Source organism: Thamnophis elegans, chromosome 7 (genome assembly GCF_009769535.1).
Source record: "Thamnophis elegans isolate rThaEle1 chromosome 7, rThaEle1.pri, whole genome shotgun sequence".
Classification (NCBI taxonomy): domain Eukaryota; kingdom Metazoa; phylum Chordata; class Lepidosauria; order Squamata; family Colubridae; genus Thamnophis; species Thamnophis elegans.
In genome coordinates this window covers 82842471-82859282 of record NC_045547.1, presented here as the reverse complement: position 1 = coordinate 82859282, position 16812 = coordinate 82842471, and the positions used below count along the sequence as shown (strand labels likewise).

The 16812-nt window shown below is 43.5% G+C and overlaps 1 protein-coding gene across 2 annotated transcripts in view; it reads left to right on the top strand.

Moving 5' to 3' along the window:
• The window catches only part of LOC116511855 (serine/threonine-protein kinase 38-like), a 44914-nt gene that overhangs the window by 5505 nt on the left and 22597 nt on the right, over nucleotides 1-16812 (top strand). Inside the window, exon 2 of one of the 2 annotated variants that reach the window (XM_032222104.1) lies at nucleotides 13416-13555. In XM_032222104.1, coding sequence (XP_032077995.1) covers nucleotides 13422-13555 — 134 coding nt within the window. In that variant the 5' untranslated portion in view covers nucleotides 13416-13421. Of the gene's footprint in view, nucleotides 1-13410; nucleotides 13556-16812 lie in introns of both variants that reach the window. The other variant, XM_032222103.1, reaches the window with a different exon arrangement.

Here is a 16812-nt window from a genome sequence, read left to right as displayed (position 1 = left end):
AAAGTTTGGAAGGAGTTTTATGCATTGTGTTATATCCTTGATGTCACTTCCTGCATTAAAGGCAGTCCTCGACTTACAACGGTTCATTTAGTGACCAAAGTTACAACAGCACTGAAAAACGTGACTTATGATCGTTTTTCACACTTACGTACGACCTTTGCAGCCTCCCCGTGGCCAGGTGATCGGAATTCAGATACTTGGCAACCGTTTCATACTTACGACGGTCGTAGCCTCCTGGGGTCACGCGATCCCCTTTTTTGCGACCTTTTGAGGAGCCAAGCCAACGGGGAAGCAAGATTCACTTAACAATCGGGGGACTAACTTATCAGTGGTAGTGATTCACTTAACAACTGTGGAGAGAACAGTCATAAAACAGGGCAAAACTCGGTTCAATGTTTCACTGAACAACTGAAATTTTGGGCTCAGACATGGTCGTAAGTCGAGGACTACCCGTATTGTTGGTTTCATTGCAAAGCCGCCTGGATTAAACCTTTTACTGATAATTTGTCTCACTATAATTATGAATTGGTTTGACAGAGAGGTCTTGACTTATAAACTCTTCATTTAGTGACGGTCTGAAGTTACAGCGACACTGAAACAAGGGACTTAGGATCGTGTTTCACACTTACGACCCCTTCCGTCATCCCCGTGGTCACCTGATCTAAATTCAGAGGCTCGCCAACTGGCATGTACTGGTGACGGTTGCAATGTCCTGTCCCCTTTTGCAACCTTCTGAAAGTCACTAAGGAAGCCAGATTCACTGAACAACCGTGTGGCTCACTTACCGGGATGGACTCCCTTAACAACAGTGGCGAGAAAGTTTGTAAAACAGGGCCAAATTCACTTAACAACTCTCTAGTTTAGCCGTGGGAATTTTGGGCTCGGTTATGGTCGTTAAGTTGAGGACTTAGGTCTGTTCGTGTTACACCGGGCTTTATAAATGCAAGGAATTTATGTTTGTTTAGAGAGTATGTGCGTGTAGGAAGCCGTTGTGTAAACATTTTTTATTTCGCACTCCAAACTATGTTGTTTTTCCTTGCCTTTTTTTCTTTTTTTCTTTCCAAAAGAGTGAAATGTTTTAATTTGTGTATCCACAAAGATTTTCAACTAACTGATGCATTAAAAGGAACAGAAGAATTATTTGAAACGCAACATTCATCGCGCAGAAGGAGAGAATCAAGGGCCATTGTGTAGGGAACTGTCTGGTTTTGTTGACTGAGTGGAAATTTTACATATCTTTGGAAATCAGGATTGGCACAAAAAGAAACAAACCGTTAGGAAAAAAACCCCGTTTAATCGCGGTGAGTGAATGCATTTCGGGGTCGGATGCAGGAAGAATTATATTTCTTTCTAAGTAAGATTTCTGTAAATAAACAAGACGATAAAGGGAAATATTTGCAGCTCAGGGTCGAAACAAGACAATCAAAGTTTTAATGAGCCCGGTTGGTCTAGTGGTTAAAGCCCAGGACTAGAAAGCAGAAGATCAGGAGTTCAAATCCCACCTGAGCCGTAAAAGCAGTTGGTTAATTTAGGCCAATCACCAGGAGAGGGTGAGTTCTAGTCCTGCCTTAGGCGTGAAAGCCAGTTGGGTGACTTTGGACCAATCACCAGGAGGCAGGGAGTTCTAGTCTTGCTTTAGTCATGAAAACTGACTCGGTGACTTTGGACCAATCACCAGGAGGTAGGGAATTCTAGTCCCACCTCACAGGATTGTTGTGGGGAAAATAGAAGGAACAAGTGTGTTGGATATGCTCGCTGCGTTGAGTTATTTGCAAAAATAATAAATGTTGGATATAAATAAATAGCGGCTATACAGAAAGAAAAAAAGAAAGAAAGAAAGAAAGAAAGAAAGAAAGAAAGAAAATGACAGAAAATAAAAGAGTTAAGAAACTCTTAAGGATACTATTCTTAAAAAAAATAAACCCTTTGAAGCGCTTTCATCCAGAAATCCTTTCATCACAGATAGAAGTAAGGAATAATTTTACACATCCATATTGCACTTTTTGGCGATTCTGTGAATCAAATCTTGGCACCTTGTAGATGCAAAGCATGTGCTTGGGTGATGAGTTGCAAACCTTCATTCTTAAAAGATAAAGGTTCCCCGCACACATATGTGCTAGTCATTCCTGACTCTAGGGGGCAGTGCTCATCTTCGTTTCAAAGCCGAAGAGCCAGCGCTGTCTGAAAACATCTCCGTGGTCATGTGGCCGGCAGGACTCAACGCCGAAGGAGCACGGAACGCTGTTCCCTTCCCACCAAAGGTGGTTCCTATTTTTCTACTTGCATTTTTTACCTGCTTTCGAACTGCTAGGTTGGCAGAAGCTGGGACAAGTCACAGGAGCTCACTCTGTTATGCGGCGCTGGGGATTCGAACCGCCAAACTGCCGACCTTCTGATCAACAAGCTCAGCTTCTTAGCCACTGAGCCACCATGTTATTCTTATAAGAACAAATTTTTAAAAAAGGGACAAGATCTGACACACAAACTATGATCAGTATCTTGGGCCATTCAGTCCGGTATGATTTCAGCCGTGCTGAAATGCAGTGGGAATTTTGGCCACGGCCAGTGTGAGGGGCGGCTCTTCCAGAGCGTGATGTCCAAAGGCCCGAGGACATTTTATTTCTGTCCTTCTGATTATCAACGAAGATAAAAACAAAAAAAACCAGGTTTTGTGGGGGCGGAGATCACTGAAAACAAAAGACCAGTTGAATAAGTTCGACCCTTCTTTTTTTTTTATTAAAAGATTTTTTAATTTTTAATTTAAAACAAATACAACATCTTTCTTTACATGCTATAGAAAGTGTATCAGTTGGTTACAAATAAACTTTTGTGCATCTCTTCCACAGTCAACAAACATAATTCATGTTAACTCGAGCGACCCTTCTTTTTTTTAATGAAAATTTTGAAAAAAAAAACTTTGACAAATATTTATTTCCCTCCCCCCACCCTCCCCCCAACCCCCCCAAACCTTCCCCCCCCCAACTTCCCAGAACCAATACAGGGTATAGATCTTTAACAAAAACATTCTAAAATAAGCTTAAAAAAAGTTAATATCATCTTTCATTTGAGCTTTAACTCCTCCTTGGTAGGCTAGCTCTAAACAGATTATATCATTCCTTGTTTCTTCAGTCATAAACTATCTGGAATTTCTTAGTCCCGTATTTATTTTGAATATAGTCAATCCATCTTCTCCACTCCAGTTTATATTTCTCGTTTGAGTGGTCCTTGAGATATGCAGATATTTTAGCCATCTCTGCTAAGTGTGTAACTTTCAATGTCCATTCTTGAATAGTAGGCAAATCTTCCTTCTTCCAGTATTGCGCCACCAACAGTCTTGCTGCCATTATTAAATACAAAATCAAGTTAGTCTCTATAACAGTACAATCAGTAATTATACCTAACAGGAATAACTGAGGGGGAAACTTTATCCTTTTTTAAAGAACATTTTGCATAATCCACCATATTTTTATCCAAAATGCTTTAACCTTTTTGCAAGTCCACCATATATGAAAGGAAGTAGCATCAACACAGTCACATCTCCAGCATTTAGGTTGTAAGTTCGGATACATAAAGTCCAGTTTTTTAGGATCTAGATGCCATCTAGAAAACATCTTATAAAAGTTTTCTCTCAAATTTGGGGCTTGTGTAAACTTTTAAGTTTACACAAGTTCGACCCTTCTATAAAAGGAGAAGTCAGCTGTGCCAAACAATCCTGTTACTCCCTGGAACGATCTGGAATGCGAACTCCTTAGGGGTCTTTGAGACCACCAAAAAAAACCCCCACATTTCAACCCCGAGCTGCAAATATTCTCTTCTAACATCGATCTGAAAGTTTAACGGGAGTTCTCCTAAGACATTTACCGCACACCAGTCTTCTAAGGCTGAATGCCACCCATTTTTCTAGCTGTGGGAATCCCCTCTGGTTTCTCTAGGTAATTTTATTTTTATTGGCTGTTTTCTTCCCCTGCCTTTGTATCAACTTAGGTCATCCACACAATAGATTGGTGTATTTACAGCAAACACAGTATATTTGTGTGTTTACTGTAAATATATGAATATATTTCTATATTTATAGTGCAGGCCTGGGATGGGGAATCTATGGCACGCATGCCACAGGTGGCGCATGTAGATTTCTCTCTGCAGACATGCCAGCCATCGCCCCAGCTCAGTTGCAGCACACATGTTTGCAAGCCGGGCCTCCTGGTTTTCGGGTGTGCTGCGCGTGTGCGTGGGGTGTGTGTGCAGGGTGCCTGTGGGAGATGCACATGCACGCATGGGGGTGAGGCACATGCAGAGGGCACACGTGGGATGGTAACACGGGCAGGCACAGGGGAAGGGCACACAGAAGGGGGTCGTGCGTGCACTGTATTTCGGCACTCGGGGGCCAAAACGGTTATCTGTCGCTGATATAGGTTGTGGTTCGTTTGGATGTAGGCAGAATAAAGTGTAGGAGATTCATTTCTGGTTTTCCAACTCCTAAGTTGAAGCTGCAGAAAACGTGCCCTGTTTCCCCCCCCCGAAAATAAGACCTCCCCGGATAACCAGCCCAATCGGGCTTTTGAGCGCATGCGCTGAAATAAGCCCTCCCCTGAAAATAAGCCCTCCCCCGAAAATATTTCAACACAGCTCCATGCTCCCCACTTCCTGCACCTCAAAAATAATAACAACTGCTGATGCTACATATTATCCTATATGGTGGACTTGTAAAAAGGTTAAAGCGTTTTGGATAAAAATATGGTGGATTATGCAAAATGTTCTTTAAAAAAGGATAAAGTTTTCCCCTCAGTTATTCTTGTTAGGTATAATTACTGACTGTAGAGTTGTAGAGATTTTGCATTTAATAACCGTAGCTATACTGTTGGTGGCACAATACTGGAAGAAGGAAGACTTGCCTACTATTCAAGAATGGACATTGAAAGTAACAAACTTAGCAGAGATGGCTAAAATATCAGCATATCTCAAGGACCATTCAAACGAGAGATATAAACTGGAGTGGAGAAGATGGATCGACTATACTCAAAATAAATACGGGACTAAGAAATTCCAGATAGCTTACGACTGAAGAAACAAGGAATGATATAATCTGTTTAGAGTTAGCCTAACAAAAGAGGAGTTAAAGCTCAAATGAAAGAGGATATTAACTTTTTAAAAAAAGTTTATTTTAGAATATCTTTGTTAAAGATTTATACCCTGTATTGGTTCTGGGAAGTCATGGGGGGGGGAGGTTTGGGGGGTGGGTGGGTGGGGAGGGTAGGGGGAGGGAAGTAAACATTTGTAAAAGTTTTTTTTCCCCAAAAATTTTCAATTAAAAAATATATATAATAAGACCTGCCCAAAAATAAGACCAAGTGCTTATTTTTGGGGGGGGGGGTTCAAAAGAAAATAAGACCCTGTCTTATTTTTGGGGAAACACGGTGGACTTCCTTTTCCACATCTCTCTTATCTTCGAGTCTCTTTCTAAGCCTGCAATGAAATTTCAGATCAAATGGTCACCGTTCCTCTTCGCTTTCTGAAACTCTTTCTAATACTCCACTCCAGGGTTGAAGGGATTACGGGAAAGGTTATTTTAAGGGAACTTTGCTTTTATGACTAAAGTCTGGGAAAGTCATCGGGCCAAAACATTACGTACGACCTGTCTGCACTAGATTAATTCCTTATTTGGCTTAGTAGCTGATGAAACTTTTGCCTGGAGCAAACCCTGGTTATTCTAGAAATTGGGTGCAGCTTCCTTCCATTGAGATTATCAGCCCAGGCTCAGACTGATGGGATGAAGTCATCCAAAGTCATTTCTCTTTGTGTGATTCATTGTTGTGGGTCAGTCCCTGCACCTGCCTGTGTTGTGTCCACAGGTCACACTCCGCATTGCCCAAAGAAGGAAGAGGTTGTTGTTTTCTGAAGAACCCTTTCGTTTCTGGGAAAGTTTTCTCTGGCTTTGAGATGGAAAAAAAACATCTTCGACATTAATTATCCAGGGAGGTCAATAGGAAAAGGAAAAACAAGAATTCCTTTCTCCCCCTCCCGCCCCCCCGGAGGCGTGAAACTCCAACCCAAAATAACTTTTTACTGCAACAACTCTAAAGGCATGGTTACACAACTGAATATCCTCAAATTATTATGTCTGTTCATACTCCGGTCACATACAGGCAGTCCTTTTGACCACAATTGTCCTTGACTTATGACCACAATTGAGCCTAAAATTTCTTTTCGTAAAGTGAGATGTTAAGAGAAGATAGATAGATAGATAGATAGATAGATAGATAGATAAGGTAGGTAGGTAGGTAGGCAGGCAGGCAGGCAGATAGATAGATAGTAGATAGATAGATAGATAGATGATAGATAGATAGATAGATAGATAGATAGATAGATAGATAGATAGATAGATAGATAGATAGATAGATATAGATAAATGTAGATAGATAGATAGATAGATAGATAGATAGATAGATAGATAGATAGATAGATAGATAGGTAGGTAGGTAGGTAGGTAGGTAGGTAGGTAGGTAGGTAGGTACGTAGGTAGGTAGGTAGGTAGGTAGGCAGGCAGGCAGGCAGGCAGGCAGGCAGACAGATAGATGTAGATAAATGTAGATGAATGTGTGTGTGTGTGTAGGTAGGTAGATAGGTAGGTAGGTAGGTAGGCAGGCAGGCAGGCAGGCAGGCAGACAGACAGACAGACAGATAGACAGATAAATAGATAGATGGGTAGAGAGAGAGAGAGAGAGAGAGATAGATAGATAGATAGATAGATAGATAGATAGATAGATAGATGATAGATAGATAGATGATAGATAGATAGATGATAGATAGATAGATAGATGATAGATAGATAGATAGATAGATAGATAGATAGATAGATAGATAGATAGATAGATAGATAGATAGATGATAGATAGATAGATGATAGATAGATAGATGATAGATAGATAGATAGATAGATAGATAGATAGATAGATAGATAGATAGATGATAGATAGATAGATAGATTTTATAACTATATATAGATATAGATGAGACGTGGGCGCCACCCTTGTTTTTTGCTTCTGCGCATGCACAGAAACATTTTTTTTACTACTGCGCATGCACGCATTGTGCGCATCAAGCATGCGTGCGCCCAAAGTCCGTGCCCGCCCAAAGCGTGTCCCTGAGCGAACTGGCAGTAAAAGAAGCTCGAACCCACCCCTGATATAGATATAGATATGGAAACCATTTATGGACTTTCTACGCGTTAAACATAATAACAGAGTGTTAAGCTGTTGACTGTTTTTTTCTTCTTTCTTCATATATACCCTGTTTTCCACAAAAATAAGACCCAGCCAGAAAAGAAGCCCTGGGATGATTTTTTCAGGATGCTCGTAATATAAGCCCTACCCCCCAAAATAAGCCCCCGTTAAGATTGTCAGCTGGACGGACGCATTGAGTGCCTCATTTTCCCCAAAAATAAGACCTAATCCATCTTTTTGAGAAAAAGTTAATGTAAGACCGGTCTTATTTTCAGGGAAACACACACACACACACACACACACACACACACACGAAGAAAGAAGCAAAAACAGTCAATGGGTTAACCGTCTGTTATTATACTTAACGAGTAGAAAGTCCAGGAACGGTTTCCAGTCTCCTATAAAGCTGTCTAATCCATTATCTCTAATCAAAGCAGTAAACTTTCATTGCCCTTTCGATTCAGTCTGTTTCAAATTCCGTTTTTTTCCCCGGCGTCTCGTTCCCTTTCCAACGTTTGGCGAGTACGATCATCGCAGCCGTCCCCACGAGAAAGGGATTGCACCACCAAACTGTTTTATCAATTGGGCTCGTCCATCATACCATTAAAAGAAAAGATCCGGGTTTCGTTCATCGTTGCATCTTAAATATTCTCCGCGTTGTCATCGTTCTGTTTTATCCGTTATGTTTTCACATAATTTGCAGGGCCAACCACAAATGATAAAACGAACTTGGATTATTATTTTTTTACTACATTTCCAGCACTTGTTAAAAATCCCTTTATACATTTTTGCTACTTGATCTGCCGATCAAGCACCAAAAATACTTCGTTTTATTAAAAGATTCTTTCAAGCTCTAATGTAATGTAAATTTTAGTCCATTGGTCCGTATGTTCTCCCGTTTACATAGCGCTGTATTCCAGGTTGTCCTCAACTTACAACTGCGGTTGAGCAGAATTTATGTCGCTAAGCGAGACACTTGTTAAGTGAGCTTTGTCCCATTTTAGGACGTTTCTCGCCCTGTTCGTTAAGTGAATCCCTGCAGTTGTTCAATGAGTAATGCAGTTGTTAAGTAAATCTGGCTTCCCCGTTGACTTTGCTTGTCGGAAGGTCGCAAAAGTGGATCACGTGACCCTGGGAAGACTGCAACCGTCGTAAATATGAGTCAGGGTGCCAAGCCTCTGAATTTTGATTGGGGGGGTCGTGGAAATGCTGGTTAGTAAATGTGGAAAATGCTTGTACGTCGAGAAAGAAGGGAGGAGGAGGAGGGGGGAGAGGGAGGGAGGGGAGAGAGAGAGAGAGGCGGAGCCTGGGCCGTCTGTCAGCCCTCAGATGGAGAGTCAACAGCCCCCAAGTCTGGAAGTGGCTGATGAGGAAGAGGAGGAACAGCTGGGTCCAGTGCCTGACACAGGGATGCGCAGAAGGCAGAGGAGAGGAGAACAGTAGAAATCTATAGGCTGGTCCTTGGGATGGAAGAATCACTGCTGTTAGGGAAGCCCCACCCTAGCTCTGGGGATAAAAAACAGGATGTGTGGCTGATGAGGAAGAGGAGGAACAGCTAGGTCCAGTGACTGACGCGCAGATGCACAGAAGGCAGAGGAGAGGAGAACAGTGGAAATCTATGGGCCGGTCCTCAGGACGGAAGAACCACCACTGCTAGCAAAGCCCTTCCCTAGCTCTGGGGATAAAAGGCAGGGGACGGAGATGAACAGATGTGTCAGACAACTGCTTATCTTCCAGCCTGATGGACTTGTTAGCCTGCGTTGAGGGAGAAATATTTTTTCCGGGGCTGCTGGCGTTCCAAATAAAGGAATCATTGCTTCAACTACAGAGGATCTGTCGTGTTTGGGGAGCTGGGTCAGATCACGTATTTAGACGGAAAATGCTCGCGTTATGTTTCTGCGTCTTCCTGATCGAACATCCTTGTGGGTTAGCAAGAGCTGACAACGTTGTGTGGAATTTGGATAGGGCACCTTTAGAAAACAGACAGCAGATGGGGAACCCAAACAGTGAGCCATGTTGTCTCTTTCCTTTTCGAAAGCACAACCTGTGAGTTTTGGAACAGATGCAGCGGTAACTGGCTGTGTGAGAAGGGGGGAAGCCTGGCAAACGGTTGTCTTCGAGTTGGTAGCATTTTTCTCCCAGTTGCAAAGTTTCCACCCCCACCCACCCCCGGCCATCTCAGCCCCTTAAACCTGCTGGGATCAATTGTGGTCTTAAGTTGAGGTTGAATACCAGGACTGGCGCAGTGGTTAAAATGAAGTATAGCAGGCTGACTCTGCCGATTGCCAAGAGTTCGATTCTGATTGGCTCAAGGTCGACTCAGCCTTCCGTCCTTCCGAGGACCCGGATTGTTGGGGGCAATAGGATGACTCTGTAAACCGCTTAGAGAGGGCTCTAAAGCACTCTGAAGCGATATATAAGTGCCATTGCTATCCTCCCTCCTTTCCTTCCTTCCTTCCTTCCTTCCTTCCATCCATCCATCCATCCATCCATCAACCCTGAAACTGGCCGGACTGAGGCCATCTTGGAGACTTCAGTGTCACTACAATGGTGCTAGGTATAGGGAGAGGGGAATAGAGATAGTTGGAGTTTTGTAGCCAAGCTAAAATAGTTTTCCCTGAGAACCAAGGGCCTTCCCACAGGTGACGGAAGAGAGGAGGAGTGAAGTTTCTAAGCAACTGGACAGCACCTCGATTGGACCATGCGATGGATTGTTTGGGAAAGGGGGGGGATTTTCTTTTACATTTAATTAGGTGAAAACCGTGGGAACCCTCAGAGTCGGTTTTCACCAGTTTGGGCCAATATGATATGCCCAATAAATCCGATCTTTGAGGAATCTGCTTGCCTCGGAATTCTGTTTGTTATGAATGTATTTCTTGGAACCCTGACATTTTCCTTCCCTCCCTCCCTCCCTCCTTGCTTCCTTTCTTCCCTCCCTTCCCTCTTATTCTCTTTCTCATTCTCCTTCCTGATGGTGCAGTGGTTAGAATGCAGTATTGCTGACTAAACTATGCCCACTGCCAGGAGTTTGATCCTGCTCAAGGTTGACTCAGCCTTCTGTCTTTCCGAGGGCGGTAAACCGAGGACCCTGATTGTTGGGGGCAAGAGAGGTTGACTATAAACTGCTTAGAGAGGGCTGTAAAGCATTATGAAGCGGTATATAAGTCTATGGGCTATTTGTATCTTCCTCCCTCCCTCCCTCCCTCCCTCCCTCCCTCCCTCCCTCCCTCCCCTCTGATTCCCTTTCTCCTTCTCCTTCCGAGTGGTGTAGTAGTTGCAGGCTAAACTGCAGAATTGCAGGCTAAACTCTGCCCACTGCCAGGAGTTCGATCCTGCTCAAGGCTGACTCAGCCTTCCATCCTCCCGAGGGCGGTAAAACGAGGACCCTGATTGTTGGGGGCAAGGGGCTGACTCTGTAAACCCCTTAGAGAGGGCTGCAAAGCACTGCGTAAGTGCTATTGTTATGTCTATGTCTTAGCAACACTCGAGAAGGGGTTGTCTTACGTCCTGTTGTAAGGAAAGAGTTGTCTTATTCTGTTTTTGGTTTTTTTGGCTAAAAGGGACAGACCTTGCCTTGTGGTAGACAAATCGCCTTTCTCTGCGAGTCATCTTCAGAAGCGTGCCTAATTTTGATTTTTGGATTTTATTATATTTATATGCCGCCCTTTTCCCCTGAAGGGGACTCAGGGCGGCTCACAATTCAAATCAGGGAAGGGGGATACATACAGAAAATTAAAAAAAAACGAAACATAACAATGCATAGTTTAAAAACACACAACAGCCATACCATTCGAGACGGGGGCAACAGCTCTTTAGCCCCAGGCCTGTCGGAACAGCCAGGTTTTAAGGGCTTTGCGGAAGGCCTGGAGGGTGGTGAGGGTTCGAATCTCCACGGGGAGCTCGTTCCAGAGGGTCGGAGCAGCCACAGAGAAGGCTCTCCTCCGAGTAGTCGCCAGTCGGCACTGGCCGGCGGATGGAATTCGGAGGAGGCCCAATCTGTGGGATCTAATCGGTCTAGCGGAGGTGATTGGCAGCAGGCGGTCTCTCAAGTACCCAGGTCCAATACCATGAAGGGCTTTATAAGTGATGACTAGCGCCTTGAAGCGTATCCGGAGACCAATAGGCAGCCAGTGCAGCTCGCGGAGGATAGGTGTTACGTGGGTGAACCGAGGTGCACCCACGATCGCTCGCGCGGCTGCATTCTGGACAAGCTGAAGTCTCCGGATGCTCTTCAAGGGCTGCCCCATGTGGAGCACGTTGCAGTAGTCCAGTTCCCCTGTTTTTCCCCCTGTTCCATTTCTTGGAGGAAAATCACAATTTATAATTCTTAGGCTTCTCAAGCGGGAGACTTGGGAGCCAGGGTGTGTTTGTGCCCACAGGGAAAAGCTTCGAAAACCCTAAATTGCCTTTCTCCAGGGTACGCTGGTCTCCTTATATAACCCTTGCTCCCTCTTATGAATTAAAATGTGAGTCATGCTTTGGCAGGTGCTTCCTCTGGAAATAATAATAATAATTTAAAAAAGAAAACAGTTTGGGAAATTCAATCCCTTCCAGGGTGCTACGAAAGTGTCCCCGATTCATTCAGGCTTATGCTTTCTGTCCTTCTCCCTTAAAAAAATAATAATAATTGGGGAAGAGTTATCAATTCTAGCTTTATCCGAGAGTCCCTGCTTTGCAAATTTGATGCTGGGCAGCGGCGAGATTCCTGAGCCAGCGAGAGAAGGAGAGATAATTTTATTCCTCCAGGCGACTTTTCCAAAACAACTCTGTGGGGCTGTGCAATGCCATATTTTCTATTCTATTCTATTTCATATTTTCTATTCTATTCTGCATTCTAATCCATTCCATTCCATTCCATTCTATTCTATTTCATATTTTCTATTCTATTCTATTCTGCATTCTATTCTATTTCATATTTTCTTTTCTATTCTATTCTATTCTGCATTCTATTCTATTTCATATTTTCTATTCTATTCTATTCTGCATTCTATTCCATTCCATTCCATTCTACTTCATATTTTCTTTTCTATTCTATTCTATTCTATTCTATTCTATTCTATTCTACTCTGCATTCTATTCCATTCCATTCCATTTCATATTTTCTTTTCTATTTTATTCTATTCCATTCCACATTCTATTCCATTCCCTTCTATTCTATTCTATTTCATATTTTCTATTCTATTCTATTCTGCATTCTATTCTATTTCATATTTTCTATTGTATTCTATTTCATATTTTCTTTTCTATTCTATTCTGCATTCTATTCTATTTCATATTTTCTTTTCTATTCTATTCTGCATTCTATTCCATTCCATTCCATTCTATTTCATATTTTCTATTCTATTCCATTCCGCATTCTATTCCATTCCATTCCATTCTATTTCATATTTTCTATTCTATTCTATTCCATTCCACATTCTATTCCATTCCCTTCTATTCTATTCTATTTCATATTTTCTATTCTATTCTATTCTATTCTATTCTATTCTGCATTCTATTCCATTCCATTCTATTTCATATTTTCTATTCTATTCTGCATTCTAATCCATTCATTCCATTCCATTCTATTCTATTTCATATTTTCTATTCTATTCTATTCTATTCTATTCTGCATTCTATTCCATTCCATTCTATTCTATTTCATATTTTCTATTCTATTATATTCTGCATTCTATTCCATTCCATTCTATTTCATATTTTCTTTTCTATTCTATTCTGCATTCTATTCTATTCCATTCCATTCTATTTCATATTTTCTATTCTATTCTATTCTATTCTATTCTATTCTATTCTATTCTGCATTCTATTCCATTCCATTCTATTCTATTCTGCATTCCATTCCATTCTATTTCATATTTTCTATTCTATTCTAAATTCTATTCTATTCTGAATTCTATTCTATTCTATTCTATTCTGAATTCTATTCTGTTCTGTTCTATGTATAGTAAGAAAAATGAATTAATAAAACATACTTTTTAAAAAAAAACCTGCTTCCTGCGTGATTCAGGCTGGGCGTATCCCCTTCAGATGGCCAGAGGTGTGCTGGCTGCTGAGCGAGAGAACGTGCCACCTTGCCAAGCAAATATTGGAAGAAACTCCGTATTTCCCACCGTGGGTTTGGGAGGAGACGAAGGCGAAGGCAGCCTTTTTATTCCGTTGACTAATGATTATTTTATGGGCTCCCTTTCAGTGCAGGTTACTATGGCAATGACTGCAGCGACTCCGACGTCTTCTCCTATGAGCAACCACACCCGGGAACGAGTCACGGTGGCCAAGCTGACGCTGGAGAACTTCTACAGCAACCTCATCCTGCAGCATGAAGAGAGAGAAACCAGGTAGAAACCAGGCCCCGTCCTGCTTAATGGCCATTCTTGGGTGAGGGCTAGACGTTGTACGGGGATCTGCTGCTGGGGACATCCGTAGGTGGAGAGAAGAATGGCCTGGTGGGACCCAAAAATGAACATTTGTGGACTTCCTGGTGTTCTCTGACCTTGGTGGTTTTCTGGCAAACGTTTTGTGACCCAACTAGGGAACATCATCAATGCTAGAAGAGAGGAGGAGGAGGAGGAGGAAGAAGGGAAGGAGGAGAAAGAGGAGGAAAAGGAGGAGGAAGAAGCGAAAGAGGAGGAAGAGGAGGAGGAGGACTGTGGGGTCCTTGGTGCTCTCTGAGCTTGGCTCTTTTCTTGCAGACATTCATTACCCAACTAGGTAACATCATCAGTACTAGAAGGGAGGAGGAGGAGGAGGAGGAAGAAGAAGAGGAGGAGGAGGATTGTGGGGTCCTTGGTGCTCTCTGACCTTGGTGGTTTTCTGGCAGACGTTTCATGACCCAACTAGGGAACATCATCAATGCTAGAAGAGAGGAGGAGGAGGAGGAGGAAGAAGGGAAGGAGGAGAAAGAGGAGGAAAAGGAGGAGGAAGAAGCGAAACAGGAGGAAGAGGAGGAGGAGGAGGACTGTGGGGTCCTTGGTGCTCTCTGAGCTTGGCTGTTTTCTTGCAGACATTCATTACCCAACTAGGTAACATCATCAGTACTAGAAGGGAGGAGGAGGAGGAGGAGGAAGAAGAAGAGGAGGAGGAGGATTGTGGGGTCCTTGGTGCTCTCTGACCTTGGTGGTTTTCTGGCAGACGTTTCATGACCCAACTAGGGAACATCATCAATGCTAGAAGAGAGGAGGAGGAGGAGGAGGAAGAAGGGAAGGAGGAGAAAGAGGAGGAAAAGGAGGAGGAAGAAGCGAAACAGGAGGAAGAGGAGGAGGAGGAGGACTGTGGGGTCCTTGGTGCTCTCTGAGCTTGGCTGTTTTCTTGCAGACATTCATTACCCAACTAGGTAACATCATCAGTACTAGAAGGGAGGAGGAGGAGGAAGAAGAAGAGGAGGAGGAGGATTGTGGGGTCCTTGGTGCTCTCTGACCTTGGTGGTTTTCTGGCAGACATTTCATGACCCAACTAGGGAACATCATCAGTGCTAGATGACAAATAATAGATTAAGATAAACCCAACATGAATCTAAAAATCAAAACCATGAAATCTTGGTAGCAATGGAGTTGGGCCACATAACACTCCTGGAACGCCTTCTGCTTATTCCTCAGTGAAATGTCCTTTGTGATTAATCCCCACAATTAATATGTGGAACGGCTTAACTCCAGAAGTTGTGGGAGCTTCATCTCTGGAGGTTTTCAAGAAGAGGCTGGACAGCCATTTGTCCAGAACAGTATAGGATCTCCAGGGGGGTTGGACTAGAAGACCTCCAAGGTCCCTTCCAGCCTTATTATTCAATGATCTATGATCTTGGCCACATTATCATAGTCATTATTAGAATATTGGAGATTGTACCATGTTTCCCCGAAAATAAGACAGGGTCTTATTTTCTTTTGACCTCTGAAATAAGCGCTTGGCCTTATTTTTAGGGAGGGCTTATTATTTTTGAGGTGCAGGAGGTGGCGAGCGTGGTCATCTCATGGCTGCTGCTGCTGTGTTGCCATATATTTCTGGGAGGGCTTATTTTCGGGGGAGGGCTTATTTTAGCGCATGCACTCAAAAGCCTGATTGAGCTTGGTGGTTTTCTTGCAGATGTTTCATTTCCAAACTAGGCAACGTTATCAGTTCTAGGAGGGACAGTGGTTTGTAGGGAGGAGGAGGGGAGGAAGAGGAGGAGAAGGAGGAAGAAGAGGAGGAGAAGGAGGAAGAGGAGGAGGAGGGGAGGAAGAGGACGAGAAGGAGGAAGAAGAGGAGGAGGAGGAAAAAGAGGAGGAGAAGGAGGAAGAGGAGGAGGAGGAAGAGGAGGAGGAGGAAGAGGAGGAGGAGAAGGAGGAAGAAGAGGAGAAGGAGGAAGAGGAGGAGGAAGAGGAGGAGGAGGGGAGGAAGAGGAGGCGAAGGAGCAAGAAGAGGAGGAGAAGGAGGAGGGGAGGAAGGGGACGAGAAGGAGAAGAGGAGGAGGAGAAAGAGGAGGAGAAGGAGGAAGAAGAGGAGGAGAAGAAGAGGAGGAGGAGGAAGAGGAGGAGGAGGGGAGGAAGAGGAGGAGAAGGAGGAAGAAGAGGAGGAGAAGGAGGAGGAGGAGGAGAACTGTAGGGTCCTTGGTGCTCTCTGAGCTTGGTGGTTTTCTTGTAGATATTTCATGACCAAACTTTGTAACTTCATCAGTGCTAGAAGGGAGTGGGGTTTGCAGGGAGGAGAAGGAGGAAGAGGAGGAGGAGGAGGAAGAGGAGGAGGAGGAGGAGGACTGTGGGGTCCTTGGTGCTCTCTGAGCTTGGTGGTTTTCTTGCAAACATATCTATTCCCCCAATGGGTAACATCATCAGGGCTAGCACCAACTAACCCTAATGTTGATGGGGTTACCTAGTTGGATAATGAAACGTCTGCAAGGAAAAATAATAATTTTGGATACTTGGCAACTTTACGACAGTTGGAAAGTCCCACAATCCCCTCTCACAATCTTCTGACACCAACACCCACATTACTCACTTAATAGCTGTGGCAAGGAAGGTTCATAAAACGTGGGGGGGGGGGGCAGGAGGCACTTCACAACTGTCTCTGCTTAGCAAGGACTCCCCGTGGCGGGTCTGAGAAGTTACAAGGAGATGAATTCAGCTCCTAAGAGACTTTACTTAAGCAGCAGAAAGAGAAAAATCTGTACAGGTGGGGTTTTCTTTAAATTGTGGAGAATAGTGTGTCATGTTTTTCTCTCTCTGGGCGCACAGAGAATTTATCTGCCAAACAAAACTCCGCACTGGCGACAGGAAGGGCATCTGGCCTTTAAACACTCGGCTAGCTCCAGTCCATTCAGAGGCCCAGAACTCCATCCCGCAAGGGGTTATGGGTTCATTAAATAAAGATGAATAGCGTGTAAGGTTATAATGTTAATTCTTGCAGTCTTTCCTTAACCAGAATTCTGACCAAAGCTGGCTTTTGTTCTTGGGCACAACCGTTGTTACTCTGCAAACACTTTTGTTGACAAAGCTTATCGTGCACCTTGTTTGCCAGCTGCAATCTTATCTGGGTTTGCCCACGAGATCGTCTTAACCTTTGCCAACCTTGCAGTTGAGACTTTTACAGCTGCACGAGGAGTTAGCTGGGAAATTCTGGGTGTTGA